Source organism: Panthera tigris, chromosome C1 (genome assembly GCF_018350195.1).
Source record: "Panthera tigris isolate Pti1 chromosome C1, P.tigris_Pti1_mat1.1, whole genome shotgun sequence".
Classification (NCBI taxonomy): Eukaryota; Metazoa; Chordata; class Mammalia; order Carnivora; family Felidae; genus Panthera; species Panthera tigris.
This window is the reverse complement of record NC_056667.1, coordinates 164,703,117-164,719,606: the sequence shown is the minus strand read 5'-3', so window position 1 is coordinate 164,719,606 and position 16,490 is coordinate 164,703,117. Positions and strand designations below refer to the sequence as shown.

Below are 16,490 nucleotides of genomic sequence, written 5' to 3'. Positions count from 1 at the left end.
AAAGTCTAATGCTTAACATCTAAGACATTCACAAACAAAAAAAGCCACTATTTAATTTTCTATATTGAAATCTGATTTTATTTTATAGAAGGGCAAAAACACTCTCCCAGTAAACATCAAAAACATTTGTTTTAAGTTTACAAAATTCAGGTTTAAAAAATATATTGTGAAATTAACCTGTGCTGTGGTTTTATCAACCAAGCTTTTTTAAGTCACAAGGCTTTTAACCGATAGCTTCCAAATCCCTAAAAAGAAAACTCTATACATATTCCTCTGGCTGTAATATTTAGCCGGTATGTTTTTAAAATTCAGAGTAAAAAGGGCTTACCTCAAGAATCAGTAAGTTCTCTGTCGTTTGTTAGATTCTTCCCTTGGGGAATCTGCCAACATAACTTTAAGTCTGACTCCATTAAGGATCTTTCCATGTAAAGTAGTAATGGCATCATTGGCGCTTATTCTATCTGCATACTTGGCATACCCCACGTTTTTTCCTGACACAAGGTAAACTTCGATCAGGTTACCAAAACGACTGAAACAAAGTAAAAAAAATCAACTGAAATTGGTAAAAATACAACTGCGTAGGTCCCAAAATTGGGGTCCATTCTGGACTCCTTTTCCATTCCTCTCCCCACACCCAATCTGCAAGCCAATCCTCCTTCTCAAGCACGTCTTCTATTAGTCAAGTTCTCTTCATTCTCACTCAGTTCCCCATCCTCATTCAGCCAGTCATGATCTTTTCCTTGGAATACTCAAACACGTTCCTCCCTTGTTTCCCTGCACCCTGGGCTGGTCCCTCTTTAAAATATTCTCTACCCTGTCTTCCCAGTGATCCCTCTAAAATACAGATATGATCATTTCCTCCCCAAAGTTCTCTTCCAGGGTAAGGACAAACTCCCTAACGTGGCTTGTGGGCCTTTCTTGACATGGGCCTTGTTCTCTCCTGCTTCACCCTCCCACACAGTCTCTCAAATTCCATATTCTAATGATCTCCTTTCACATTCTCTCTGTAGGAATAACCATCCGAACGCCCTCCTTTCTTCTATAGCTAAGTTATCATTGTCTATCAGGTCTCCGTTATACCTTGCTTCTTTAAGAAGTCTTCTCAGAGTCTTAAAAGTAGATGCTCCTCTCATGTATTTCATAGCCTGCACATTCCTTTTCACAACACTAACCTCACTAGGCTGTAACAATACCAACTTCAGTAGGCTGTAATATCCTACCTACTTGTCTGTGTCCTATATGAGATTAGCTCTCACAGGACAAGGACTATAATGTCTTACATAATACATTTTGTTTACACAATGTCTCTTGCACACAGCATGGTGACCACCTGGCACAAAGGATATGCTCAAGAAATAAACTACATGAATCAATTAAATGAACTACTGATATTTTATGCAACTGTTCAATGAGTTTCCTGGTGTTTTTTTTTAATTCACTAACATTGTTGTAAGGCAAACAGGAAAAAGACCAAAAAGAAAAAAGTTAAGATTCAAGGAGTTCTATTAAAAAAACAACAATTAACAAGTACCTTCCCTTTTTCTATATTTATTATATACTCTTCCTTACAATCAGGTAATTGTTTACTCAACATAATTCTTAAGGTTCCAACAGACTGTGGACAAAATAGAAGATGCTTAGTAAACTGTTCAGGTGAAATACTACTACAAAGGGAAAGATATGTAACAAGAATTTTAGAGGACAGGTCTATTTTTTACCAAGAAACAAATGATTTGTCCATTTTATGCATGCAACTTTTCAAAACAATACTGTATGTTTTATGTCTTTAAAAGAAAATCGGAAATTCTGTGTGGAGACTTAGGATATGTAAATAGTAGAGAAGGAAATCATCGTATATTTTAAAAGGTCATATAAATAAGGAATTTTTCTAAACTGCAAAACAAATCATTTCTACCTGATTAAGTATTGGATATAGAAGTTTCAAGATTGTGAGAGGACTTAAATTACTAGTTTAAGTAAATTATATTATAAAACGTAACTTTGTGGAATTGAAATCTTACCAGAAAATATCCTCTAATACATCTAAAGGTAAAGGATGAGGATTAAACACGATAAAAAGTCTTTCTTTCACAGGAGTTTCAGGAGGGGCTTTTTTTTTGCATGATGGAAGTACAACATCTGTCTGGATTTGAGGCAACTGTGATCCAGAATTTCCTCCAAATTGCTGTTAAAGAGAGGTACAAAAACAAGAAAAAGAAAAACTGCACTTTAAGGATTTTAAAGCCAAGAGCTAAAAAGATATATATATCATGGCTCCTATGTGATCTTTTACTACAGCTCTGAAAATTTTCTTTCATAGGTAACAAACAGAGGCCACATTTATTACATACCCTATTGATATACTACAGAGATTAAATTCTTACCTACTTACCAGAAATTGCTGCTGATTTGGGTTATTCCACACCATTGATGCAAGCTGTGCTGCTACCATCTGCGTTGCCATTTTTCTAAGGAGACTAAAGATAAGAACTGATAATTTACAGAAAACTAGAGATATTCAGTCTCTTACCCGTAATTTGTTTTGTGTGACTTCCTCACCCAAGAGGTCAACTGCTTTCTATTTTTATTCTTCAAGTCATATTATGTACGCCCTGCTTTAGACTCTCCTGAGATGGTACTTACTCTGTTGCATTACTCCCATCATCAATGAAGGAAACACCTATCCGATTCCCAGGAGGGTACTGAAATCCATGTAACTTGTATTTTGCATAAATAGCTGATGCTACATTAAAATACTGAACCACTCCATGACCTAAAACAAAGTAGAGAATCGGGAATTAAAAACAAAAAACAAAGAGAATACCTAAAGCCTGTGTTGCCATAAAAATGAAACAATATAGAAATACCCTAGTATCACACAACCAGTAAATACAGAATCAAATGGGTCAGAAAACAACGTTCTTATATATATATATATGTGTGTGTGTGTGTGCAACAGCTGTGTTCCTACAAAGTCTAAACCAGATTTTGTTAACAATATAAACATGATATTTTAAGGAAAATGAAATTACTAGTGTAAGTTTTTTCCAACGAATTTAATTTTAGAATATTGGTGTTTCTTATATGACAGATACACCTAAAACCAAGCAGTTTTTCTTAAATATTTATTCTTTGAAATATACTTTGAAATTCTAAAATTTTCCCTATCATACTGAGTAGGAAATGAAACGAGGGGAATATATAATCTGATAAGAACATACAGTCATCTGGCTAGCTACAGTGGTAGAGAAAGGAAAAGTGGTATATATGAAAAACAAAAGGTAGGGAACAGAGAATCTTAGATTAGAAGTCACAGATTACACACTCTTTTTGAGAGCTTTCAGCTATGGAAACAGATTTTAATTCAGGAAGATGATGCTGAAGGTGGTGGGGGGTGGATAATTTTATACCGGAGTCCTTACATGGAGAGCCCAGGAGCTTATAACACAACCAAAAAAGTTTCCATAATATATTTACAATACAACCCACTTAGGGGGAAACACTGCTATAATTTAAGGGTCCTGTCTAAACCCAAGCATCGCAACATTTTAATGAAATTAAAACTCAGAAAGCAAATGAATATATAAAACCAATTCAGATAGGACTTTATATGATGATTCCTCTATCAATAAAAAAGTGTTCCAATGACACATGTATTTATTTATCAGACACATTCAACCAAAGAAACAATACAGAAGGTGAAGGAACAAATACATTTCAACATAACAGATAAAAGGGAAAGAAATACAGAATAAAATTACATATAACAACAAATGTGCCAGAAAACACAAAATGTGTGCACACAAAATAGTCAGAATAAAGAAGAGGTTGAAGATGGTCCGAAGTAGGTTCACATGCAGTCCTGCTAACAGACCAGGGCTGGGAAGAGTAATAGTGAGGATGTGTGAAGAGTGGCACTACTCCGCTCCAGGCCCGTTAGCCTCTATGACCTGATTAACACCTTCCCACTTATGCTCACACCCATGGCACCCTAAAAGCACTACGTCAAGTGTATCTATAGGCCAGGAACAGATGCCAAGTATGACTTCTCTATACTCCCCTTACCTCAAATTCTTTAAAAGAAACTGACAAGCCCCTTAGACTTACTGGTGCCTATTATGTGCCAGGACTTGCATTAGGTATTTTACATATAGTATTTCTAATTCTTTTTTTTTTTTTTTTTTTTAACGTTTATTTATTTTTGAGACAGAGAGAGACAGAGCATGAACGGGGGAAGGGCAGAGAGAGAGGGAGACACAGAATCGGAAGCAGGCTCCAGGCTCTGAGCCATCAGCCCAGAGCCCGACGCGGGGCTCGAACTCACGGACCATGAGATCGTGACCTGAACTGAAGTCGGACGCTTAACCGACTGAGCCACTCAGGCGCCCCTATAGTATTTCTAATTCTTATCTAACCCTGGTACTGATAGTATTAATAATCCCCTTTTACATATAAAGAAAGAAAGGCCCAGACAGGATAAGCAATTTGCCAAGGTCTCAGAGCTACGTGCCAGCACTGGGATTTCATTTGCACCTGAGTCAGATGCGAAATGGAATGCCAACCATTTTCCATTGTGCCACAATGACTCCATTTCTTAAAAGCCTTAAAAAACAAAAAACAAAACAAAAAAACCTTAAAAAATTACAAAAATGGTTAACATGAGATATTAGGTTTAACCGATTAAGTAACAAGTTCAAATGCCTGATAGTAGAGCCTTGCTTCAATTAAGACTGGGAAGATGTAGAGAGAGAAAGAGAGCAATTAGATACTTGAAATGAAGGGAAGGAGTTTTTTTGAGGTATAAGCTTAAGAAAAAGACTTAGGGATGAGAAGGAAACTTTAAGGGTTTTATAACTTCGTCTAGCATTAATCAGCAGTACAGAGACTCCATTTTGGCTGCACAAATGGAAACAGAGAATGCTCTATTTTATAAGCGTTAAAATGTATATATTTTTTTATTTTTTATTTTTTTAATGTTTATTTATTTTTGAGAGAGAGACAGAGCATGAACGGGGGAGGTTCAGAGAGAGGGAGACACAGAATCTGAAACAGGCTCCAGGCTCTGAGCTGTCAGCACAGGGCCCGACGCGGGGTTCAAACTCATGGACCGCGAGATCATGACCTGAGCCGAAGTCGGCCGCTTAACCGACTGAGCCACCCAGGCGCCCCTAAATTATTTTTAAAAAATAAATGACTTTGTTTAAAGGAGCTATAATCCCAGGGGGTTATTTATTAAGGTATCGCTGTATTTGAAAATTTAAAGTGGAAAAAAGAAAACAAAATTGTCACACACAGAGTATCTGACATCAAAAGTGCCACTGGAGAAAAGACATTTTATCAAAACACAGTATGTTTAAAAATAATAGACATTATTTTACCATAATTAGAATAAGGATCTCGTTGAACTTCACAGTATTCCAATCCTGGTACTATATCAAAAATACTGAAAAGCTGCTCTTCAGTGAAAGGAACTCTTGATACAACTGACAGGCGTTTGGAGATAGCTTCTTGGCCTCTGTTGTCATTCTTGTCAAAACTTGAAAATTCAGATTGTTGTTCTCCAACAACATAAAAAAAGTATATCTTTAAATTTCTATACAGTTGAGAATTCATTTAACATTTATGTACTAGAAAGTAAGATGCACTGTCATTGCATTGGAACTTGTTCATTGCATTGGACAAGGAACCGTGTTTTGTCATATGCTCTTGGTCATTAGCACTATCAGAAGGGACCAATGGTGAGGAAACAGAGAATTCTTCCCACTCCCCTGCCTTCAACACAGAAAGTTAAGTAGAAATGTGTAGTCTAACTTCACAGGAATAGGTTTAGTACGCAAAACTACAAAATATGGCAAGTGTTTCATCTAAAAGAAAGTTATGCCAAATAACATTTACAGGTCTTACTTTCATCAATTATTTCCCCCTTCATCTGGCTTCCACTTTTGTCATTCCTCTCCTTTCTTTAGCCCTAGTTTGAAAGCAGCAGTATCTTAGGGATAAAAATCTTAGGACTCATACTGAGGGCACAGAAGTAGATGTCTTTTATACTTTCTGGTTGGCTACACAGAGGCAGAAGCTCACTCAAAAAAGTGGCGTGACATAGTTTAATATCTAGATACATAACTAACCACAGAAAACTACAATTGGAAATATGTTAAATGAGTGTTACATATTAAGGACATGAGAAGTCATGACAAACTTCTCAAAAAAACCCTACTACATTAATTTTGATTCACTAAGTCAGATTTACAGACTACTGATAAAAGAATATTTTATAAAATCCAAATCAGATTGCATATACTGCTTATACTATTAAAATAAAGAATAGCTTACTCACCGAATGGAAACATATTTACTCTAGGTTCATGTCCCAATGTCTCCTGCCTCATGTTATAATAGTCTTGTTCTGAGGATTCAGATGCTTTATTTTTAGGTTCAGCCAAGATTGCCCTAAAACCTGAAAAAAGAATCTATGATTTTCAAACTTCATAGTAAATTTAACATACCTGCAAATATACATTATTGCCAGTGCTTGACTTAGCTTTATAACTATTAATTTCATAAAACAAAATCTATACAAAGGCCACCTGCACCAGACCTACTTCTTTGCTTTTTGGAAGATGGCAAAAAATAAATAGAGCGAGAACCCCAAATTATGGGTCAATGTAGACATGCAAAATCAGCAATTCTTTTTCATCCTTTCCAATCTCCCCCTACTACCAAGTAAAATCATCATTCATTCTCCCTGGGTCAACATTAAAATCCTAGAGGGCTTTTCACATTCAACATGTCAGCAAGATTCTTCCTTTAAAATGTATTTAGAAAATGTTATCTTTTATTCTAATTTCCCTGACTTTGTTTCTAAGTTAGATTCCCTTCAATTAATTACAACAACTCTTTAACTGGTCTGCCTATGGAGCAAAGGTTTTAAGTATGGGTTCAAGGATGAGCTTCAAAAGGTGAGAAGGTTCCATGAGCCCTCTGAAACTTTAAACAAAATGCTTATATATGTGCACATGGGCATATTTCAAAGGAGAAGGTTTGTAGCTTCAACCATAGTATTCAGTGGCTCTAAAAAGGATAAAACCAGCCACTTTGAATTCTTTCTCTGGAAATCCATCCTTGATACTGTACTTAGATCAACTGCCCAGAAACAGTTATTTTTCTCCTTTTAAAACAATCTACAACGGAATCCTAACACGGACTAAGCTTGAACTCTTTGTGATCTCCCATGTATGGTGCCAATGTACTTAATGTTGTCTCCTAATTTCTCAACAATATTATGTTTTATTCAGATTGCTGCCTTCACAGCATTAAGCAAAGACATGTTTATTTCTATCTCTGGGCCTCTGCAAACACTGCTCTCACCTTCTGTCCTGCCTAATTTATACCAAATGTAAATCTCACCTCTAGATGTGTTCTTGTGCTCTCAGTGCACTTGTTTTTCACCACTGATGGACCATAGCACACATTTTTGAACATTTCCTCATCTCGCAAATTTTTATTGAGTCTATTATAAATAACAGTATCTTTGATAGAAATCTCAATAAATCTTTACTGAGGGCCTATAACTGTACTAGGTAGAAGGAATAACAGAGACAGAAACATAAAACATACTCCCTGCTTTCAAAGAGCCTTTTAAAAAATTCTCCTAATATTCTTTAACAATTTTTTACTAGATCTTGGCTACCCAATATAGTTAAACTCCTTAAAAGCTATATATTCCCTCTGTACCTCTTTACTTAACATATTGCCAAGTATACCATAGGTACTCAATTAGTGCTGGCTGACTGAGAAATTTAGAAGGATCTGAGAGAAAATTTTGGTATATATCTTAGGCTTACCTAAGAATTCTAGTGATTAGCAATAATTCTTCAGTACATATAGATCTTCATAAAACCCTAAAACCTAGAGTATTCATCATTTCTAAAGGTCAATATAACTAGAAGTATGACAACAAAGAATATTTTCCTTGGCTTCTTTAAAATTCTTATTCTTCATTATGTACACTAATAGGAAAAGATCCAATTAATGTCACTCTAGCTTCAAATTAACCTAATGTATATTTATTTACCTATATGAGCATATATAACACTAAACCCCATCCTTAACCTGTGTGTTTATTGGTAAATTTAATTCTATTTAGGGTTTAGGTTAAATATGAACAAATTTTACAGAAAACTTGAGTTTTTTCAATATAAAGAAAAAAAAATTTTTTTGAGCCTGAAAGGGTAAGTCAATTTAATACTTAAAAATTTTAAATATTAAAATAAACCCCCAAACCTTAGAAGTAATAACCAAAATATGGTAACAGTATTTTCACTTACTAAGTTAATGTAGTTGCCCATATTTTTCTTCAAGATGGCGCCTCAACAAAAGCTTAATCACAGCCCTCAAATATTTTCATCCCAGGTATATATATATATTTAAACTCCCATTGCTAAGATTAAATTAGCAGGTATGGTTATTAGCAAAAACCAGTATTAGATTCCATTATTTAGAATAATTAAAAGTTTAAAGAAAGTCTTCAACATGTTAAATGAACACATCCTTACTTCGATCACAGTTTTCTATTGCTTGGGCAGCTTGTGATGGTTTTAAGTATCGAACATAGCCCAAACCTTTACTTTCTCCAGTTACTTTATTCTTAATAATGCTGCAGTATTCGATATCTCCATACACCTATGGGAGTTAAAAGAAATGATCTTAGAGGAGTCAAAATCAGTAACTGTGAACAGATTATTTCAGCTTAAAATTTGTTTATTTGCACCCTTTATTTGCAAAACTAGAAATAACAATTAGAATATATAGCCATTTTTAATAATAGAATCAAAATGTCACAAACTAATGAGGCACTAGAAAAAAACCATAATAATGATATAAGCAAATAACATAATCAAAATCATGATGATTTTCATTTTCATTTTCTGAGCATTTGCTTTACATATATTTCCTTACTGTTAAAACAATCCTTCAAGGGGTGTGTGTGTGTGTGTGTGTGTGTATAATATATAAGTTATTTCACAGACAAGGAAACTGGGTCTTAGAGAGGAAATCAAATAACTTAGTCTAAGTCATGGAGGGAGAGTAAGAATGTGTACATGGTTTGGAAAGCTCCAAAGTCTTAGTGGTGATTACAAGCTGGAATCGAACCTTCCATATTTGAACCTGGCTCAGTCCCTTATTAACTGGGCAGTTTATCTATCCTCTCTGAGCCTGTCTCCTTATCTGTTAAATGGGGCTAATAGCTATACCTACTTCATAGGGTTATTTTAAGAGTTAAATGAACTAACAGACCTAAAGTGCTTATATAGAGTTTGGGACACACTAAACATTAGTTATAGTTATAGTCGTCTGCCTTCTAACAGGACATAACTGTGTATTCTTTTGAAAAGAAGCCTCACAAAATATATAACTAAAACACACAGGTTTACTCAGTCAATTCTCCACATGAAAAATATGGGTAAAAGTTTATTTTTAATGTTGGGAGAAATATGGGATATCAATTCTTAGGGCTTATTTTTTTTTTAATAGTTATTGAGAGAGAAAGAAAGTACATGAGCAGGGGAGGGGCAGAGACAATTTCAATCCTAAACAGGCTCTGCACTGTCAGCAGAGAGCCCCAGGCAGGGTTTGAATACCACCAACCATGAGATCATGACCTGAGGCTAAATCAAGAGCAGGATGCTTAAGCAACTGAGCCACTCAGGCGCCCCATTAGTGTTTATTATTTATTTCATAAAATTCTCATGCACCCAATTAGCAACTTAATTATTATACATTTGGATAAAAATGTCATATTTGTTTGCTCAGAAAAAGATAAGAATTTATAAATATATAAGGTAACAACTTTTTTCTTACTTTTGGAGGAAGTATGGACTATGTATTTTTGGTATTTGTTATTTTTGAGGTATTTTATTCAACTCTCAATTGAATTTTCAGAGAGAGAAAGTCTGAAAATTACTTTTGACTATTTTCTTTCTTATTTGTTGCCCACCTAATTCATAGTATTGGGAAAATTAGTAGATAATGGATAAAAAGTTACAACTCATAACAATTTGAGAATTGCTTTTTAGTAATTGTTAGTGAAAGTATATCATTGCATATAAAAGTCATTGGCTATAAAGAGATTTAAAATGATCTTCAAATTTCACTATCAGTCATTACCATAGCTCTTGCTATATATATAGTTTAGAGCTGTAGATTTTTTCTTTAAATATAAGTCCTTACCTTTAGGACAAAAATTCTGTAAAGGATGAGCCTTTCTGTGAATAAGTACAAGATCAACATGCCATAGGCTTTGTATATAAATAGATAATATAGTTCACACACTTAGGCTTGCTTCATTTACCTCTACATGAAAGCAACAGAGTGGTGAGAGGGTGCTTTGAAATTGTAAAGACCAAGAGCAGGTTCTGGATTCAGACAGCCTGGGTTTAAATCTTGGTCCACCACCTACTATGTATGTGACCTAATTTAAAATTCTGGGCTTTAGACTTCATTTTCCTGAATCTGGCAGAAAATATCATCATTATGTTTCTTATATGGCAGAAAACATCATCATTAATATGTTTTTCATCATTTTCATGTTTTTTAAAAAGTTAGTTTATTCTAGCTTTACTATTTTAAAACTAGATTGAAATAGATGACTTAGAAACAATTATTTAATTCACCACCACCACCAGCCTAATGATCTAACTCGATCAACACTTAAGATTTAGTAACCATATAACCGATTTAGGATTGTAAATTATCATAGATGCTAGCTGATTAAAAAACATAAGTACCTTAAATTTTTCCCGCAAATCTTCTTCTGTGTAGGACTTTGGTATCATGACAAATATTCTTGTGAGTTCTTCATCTTCAACATCTCGGTGACTTCCAGATGATCTGGACTGAGCAATGAAAACCTAAGCAACAAACATAATCCAAAAATAATGTGAAAAATCAGTTAACTGTTTTCCTATTCCTTAAGTACATTTACTTCATTATTAGTATGAGATGCATGTTAGGTTAAACACAATGTAATAGGGTCTTATCAAAAAGTTTTTTTAAAGCAATTTTTACTGCAATGACTTTTTATATGAGATAATAACAATCTCTGCACTGTTTTTCCAAATCTATATTTATATCTATATAGATATATAGATTTTTTTTAAATTTTTTTTTTTTAATTTTTTTTTCAACGTTTTTTATTTATTTTTCGGACAGAGAGAGACAGAGCATGAACGGGGGAGGGGCAGAGAGAGAGGGAGACACAGAATCGGAAACAGGCTCCAGGCTCCGAGCCATCAGCCCAGAGCCCGACACGGGGCTCGAACTCACGGACCGCGAGATCGTGACCTGGCTGAAGTCGGACGCTTAACCGACTGCGCCACCCAGGCGCCCCTTTAATGTTTATTTTTGAGAGAGACAGAGACAGAGTGTGAGCAGGGGAGGGGCAGAGAGAGAGGGAGACACAGAATCCAAAGCAGGCTCCAGGCTCTGAGCTGTCAGCACAGAGCCATATGCAGGGCTTGAACCCACAAACCGCGAGATCATGACCTGAGCCGAAGTCAGACGCTTAACCAACTGAGCCACCCAGGCGCCCCCCCAAATACATTTTTACTTTTGCATTTTTGTTTACCAAGGGCAAGCCAGTGCACTGAAAAAGAATAAGTACTCTGTAGCTGCTGGGTACAGTGTTCAATAGATGTCAGTTTCATAGCTGATTAACAGTGTTATTAAAATATTCCTTATCTTTGCAAATTTTGTCTAGTTGTTCTATCAGATACTAAGAAAGGAGTTTAAATACCTGATTGTGAATTTATCTTTCTCCTTCTGGTTCTACCAATCATGCTTCACGTATTTTGAAGCTGTATTATTGGCTGCATAAACATTTGGGATTGTTATGTACTTTTGATTGATATTTTTATTCCTATGAAATTAACCTGTTAATACTCCTTGTGTTGATGACCATTTTGTACAACATCACACCAGCTTTTCTTATCCTTTTACTTTCAACTGCTTTGTATCCCTTGTACATAGTATTTAGCTTTTTTTTTTTTTTTTTTACAAATCCTGATAATCTCTGCCTTTTAATTGGAATGTCTAGTCTACTAATATTTAATGTAATATTGACACAGTTGGGTTTAAGTCTAGGATGTCATATTTTTAATTGTTTTCTTTCTAATATGTACCTTTAAGAAAAGGTAACATAACCATAATTACTGGATCGTCTCAGTGACCACCCAAATGATTTATGTAAGTAAGAAAATGAAGAGCACTACCTGAGGCTCCATTTTCTACTGTTAGCATTTTCTACTATTTAGTTTTACTGAAAACATCATCTGTGACATTGGACTACTTAGATTATCATTACTTGGATTATGACATTAGATTATTACTTTATAATATAAATTGTTTGGGTTTTATATTATTCTAGAGGAATCTTAAAATCTCTAACTAGGATTGTGGATTTTTTTATAGAGCCATAAGGATAAGAACTTTAATGGCTAGTTTTGTTTTTTATAATTTGAAGACACGTAATAAAATTAATATAAATCACCTTACAAGCCCTTAAGGCTTCTTTTTTCTTCTACTTTAAAGGGGGAGCTGTATACCATTTGAGTATGAGAAAACCTGAACTTATGGATTTCTAGAGTAGGAGGCAGCAACCAAAAGGATAGAAAACCTATAAAGCCAGGGGATTTTAGAAGTACTAAAACATAAAGTCATTATGTTCGCTTGGAAAACAGCTGTCATAGAGGTGTAGGGCCTTGTTTACAAGATATAGCTGGAGACATATTCCTATGTCTCCTAACAGAGTCCACTGTTACTCCTTCAATAAACTTACACTACCTGCCAAACAGTGTATGAGGTATTAGTAATAGAATATTGAGTAATACAGAAATGACCCACTAGAAAGTCTAGTGGATGTATTGGTAATGGATGATCAATAGAAAAATAAAATAGGAAACATTTAAGAATTTGGGAAGACACTGGGGGGCAAAAAGAATCTCAAGTAAGATTTGAGGTTGTAGGTGTCATCAAATCACAAATTTCTGAATTTTAGAAGACCGGAGTGTTTCAAATTTCCAATAAGGCAAGCAGTGTCTGAGCAGAACACATGTATAATAATTAGCCACCTAATGGATGATTTCTCCTGAGATTTATGTTCAGACTACAGGCTCTAAAGAGGCATTCTTGCAAAGCTAGAAAACAAGACTTTTCTACATTTTAGGTTTACCCCTTTCCTCCAGGTAATGTAGCTGGTCACAAAATAACTCTTACCTAGTCAATCTTTTCTGGCTCTAGGCCTATAATTTTCTTATTTGTCTCATAGATACTACGGAACTTTGCGAAAGCAAACTACATGAGAAAAGTTGAAGCTGTGTTAATTTAACTGGAAATACTAAAAACAATAACCACAGTAACAACAAACAAACAAACAAAAAACTACATTCTAGTGGAAGACAGACAGAGCTGAACCTGCTGAAGAATGAACTTAGTCTAGCTAGGCCCTGTAGTCCAACAACCCTCTGCCTGAAACTGAGTGGACCAAAATGTGAAAAACAGAACTTCAACTTTATTTTGGGGAATAACTTTTCTGTGATTAAAAAGGAGGGTCCCAGTATTGGGGCTTTTACTTCTCTTGTAGGAATTTAATCAAGGAAAGAGGATTCTATAGGTTTTAGATCTGGAGCATTTTTTTGGGTTACCAACAGATCTCTGTGGTTATATTCAGAAAGTATAAAAACCTTCTCGATTAATTTAATTGGAAGGAGATAAAAATTAAATCAATCTAGGGAATCAACAAACCACAGCTTACTCTTTTTCAATAGCCCATGATCTAGGAATTGTTTTTACATTTTTAAAGGGCTGTTAAAAAGAAAGAAAATATGTGACAGAGACTGTATGTGGTTCACAAAGCCTAAAATATTTACTATTTGTCCTTTTACAGAAACAGTTTGTCAGCCATTGATCTAGTATATGCCGTGGCCTTACAATTCATCTTACTGATGATCTGTTCTGCTCCATTTCAGAAGGTTGGGGATGGAAGTAAAGGGCATGTCTATGGTCTACTGTGTTGTTGGTATATTCCTATGTTCCTTCTCTTTTGTGGATGGAGGCATAGGGAAGACCTCCAGAGACTGAACTCTCTCTCTGTCTTTCATTTATAAAAGTCAGTATTAGTAGTATTCTTATCAGTTCTCTGTTGTAAGTGGAAAAAAACAAGAAGGAAAAAGTTGAGGGAAAAGAATTTTGTGGAAGGCTCCAACAGAGTTACATATACAGCAACTATTTCTACAGGACGGGCGGGGGTACAGTTTAAGCAACTGTCAGATCCTCAGGACTGGGTCCTGAACTCAGTCCACAGCCAGTAAGGAAGGACATTTTGGCTACTAATGACCACCAAGATCTATGCGCGGGGTCTACCTTGTGACGAGCACTGTGCTAAAAGCATAGATTAAAACGAATAACCGTCAAAATCATCCTTCCTGCCACGTGTCAGTTTTGTTACTTTTACACAAGTTTGGAAACTCAATATAAAGACCTCCAGGGTGAACTATGAGTACGCAAAGAAACAATAATAGCACAACTACACTACCATCACAATGATTTGGCTCTTCTTAAGGCAGTTTATTTTGGGTTGCTTTCAAAGAAAAGTGGCAGTAACAAAATGTTTGCCAATTATAGTTTCGCAAAGAGGGCTTAATTAAAATGATTTTAAAAATCACAACGGTGTGACAAATCTAAACAGCAGCAGTCTGAGTCACCTCCACTCAAATATTATATACATGCATACTTTCGTGTGGCACTGGGAAAGCGCCCAACACCAGAGAGGCCACACTTAACGTATGTTTATCAAGTTGCTAAGCTCCGTACCACCCCGAGGAAAACCAAACTAATCTATTTTCATACATGGTAAACGGGGTTATGAGAGAGGAGGGCCAGAGGTGGGTCGTGGAAGCCAGAGCTCTGGACTAGAGATGGCGGGAGTAGGGGAGAGGCCCAGTCACTATAGCTCCGCGGCCCAAGTCGGGGCCGACATTCTTGCCGCACCTCGGGGCTGCCTCGAGCGCCGGGCGGCCCGAGAAACCCTGTGCGGAACACCATCCGCCCCTCCTCCCGCCCCCGGAATGCCAGGCGCCGCCCACTTCGCTCCAGGGAGCGGATGTACTACCTCGACCCCACCTGACACAGCTTCGGGTGCAGGAAGGCCCATCCCCTCCCGCTCCCGCGGGCATCCCAACCCGGGCACCTGCACCTTGATGGGCTTGGTGTCGTTGGGGCTGAGGCACTGGCCGTGCATCTCCTCCATGGCCCTGCAGGCCTGCGAGCTACGGGCAAACTTGACGAAGGCGATGCCCTTGGACTCCTTGGTGTGCTTGTCCCGCACCACCCAGATGTCCTGGATCTCGCCGAAGGGCGAGAAGCGCTCCCTCAGCACCGACTCGGGCGTGTACTTGCTGATCACCAGGAAGATGCGGCTGTTGGGGGGCTCGTCCAGGCTATCCACGCCCGGGCGGAACCCTCCGCCGCTCGCACAGCTGCCTGCTTCGTCCATGATGTTCCAGCCCGGCGCGGGAGGCAGGCCCGGGTCCCCTTTAGTTCTTGTCTTCTCAGGCGCGCCAGCCACCACCGTGGTCGCACACCCAGCCGTTGCGGGTCCAGGGCTCCGCTTCCGGAAGACGCAAGGGTCTCGCGCCGGGCGCTGTGCGGCCGCGCAGAGTGCCAGCTTCCGGGGAACGGCCTCCAGCGCCCCCTAGCGGCTCGGGGTGGGGTAGGCCGACCTAGTCAGTCTAGCAGTCCGCTGAAACAAACGCCGGGTGTGCAATCCTCATTCTCTGTGGCCAGAACAGGCCCGTCTGGCGCACAGCCTTCCCAACCCTAGAGTCCAAGCATTCTTCCTCTAAAACTTGCCATCTTGGTCATAAACTCAATAGAGGACCACTCTAGGATAAAGTTAAAAACCATATAGTCTCAGAGCTAAAAAGAACCTTTGAGATCATCCAATTCCAGCCTCATTTGTTGAGAAAATTGAGATGAGGAAATTGAGGCCCTTGGAATGCCAGAGACTATATAGAGATACAAATAACAGAGCCCAAACCAGAATCTATCTGCTGATCTGCTCGACTCCCACAAACCTTGGGGATTTGAGGGCTGAAAAGGTGGACTGTTCAACTATAGCACTAGGAAAAGTCTTAATGGCAAACAAAGTGGGAATGCATACTGACTTCTAAGACTTCTTGTTGAAGGGACTTGACAAGAGGTCATCGGAAAGCTAGAAGAAATTCGGAAACAAGATCAGGATTTCGTAGTGGAGTTGGAATGAAGTAAAAAGAATGAACCAGAGGTAGTCCAGGAGCAGACCTCTTTGAATGTTCAAGAATGCAAAATAATGTTCAAGAATGCAAAATGCTTTTGCCACTGAATTGTGAATATGAGTTACTTCATATTTCCAACTTCAGTTCCTCAATTGCAAGTAGAAATAATATTACCTACTA

The 16,490-nt window shown here is 37.2% G+C and overlaps 1 protein-coding gene across 20 annotated transcripts in view; it reads right to left on the bottom strand.

The window, feature by feature from the left end:
• Positions 1-15,670, bottom strand: part of RBM45 (RNA binding motif protein 45) — a 66,756-nt gene extending 51,086 nt beyond the window's left edge. For 19 of the 20 annotated variants that reach the window (XR_006220815.1, XR_006220813.1, XR_006220822.1 and 16 more), the window contains exons 1-9: positions 15,245-15,670; positions 10,788-10,910; positions 8,556-8,682; positions 6,338-6,457; positions 5,379-5,558; positions 2,644-2,773; positions 2,393-2,477; positions 2,022-2,185; positions 329-529 (exon numbers count right to left, since the gene is read on the bottom strand). Coding sequence is in view for 7 of the 20 variants with exons in the window: in XM_042994785.1 (XP_042850719.1) it covers positions 337-529; positions 2,022-2,185; positions 2,393-2,477; positions 2,644-2,773; positions 5,379-5,558; positions 6,338-6,457; positions 8,556-8,682; positions 10,788-10,910; positions 15,245-15,550 (1,428 nt within the window). In the remaining 13 variants the exon portion in view is untranslated. The remainder of the gene's footprint in view (positions 1-328; positions 530-2,021; positions 2,186-2,392; positions 2,478-2,643; positions 2,774-5,378; positions 5,559-6,337; positions 6,458-8,555; positions 8,683-10,787; positions 10,911-15,244) is intronic. The other variant, XR_006220824.1, reaches the window with a different exon arrangement.
• Between the last annotated feature and the right edge of the window lie 820 nt (positions 15,671-16,490).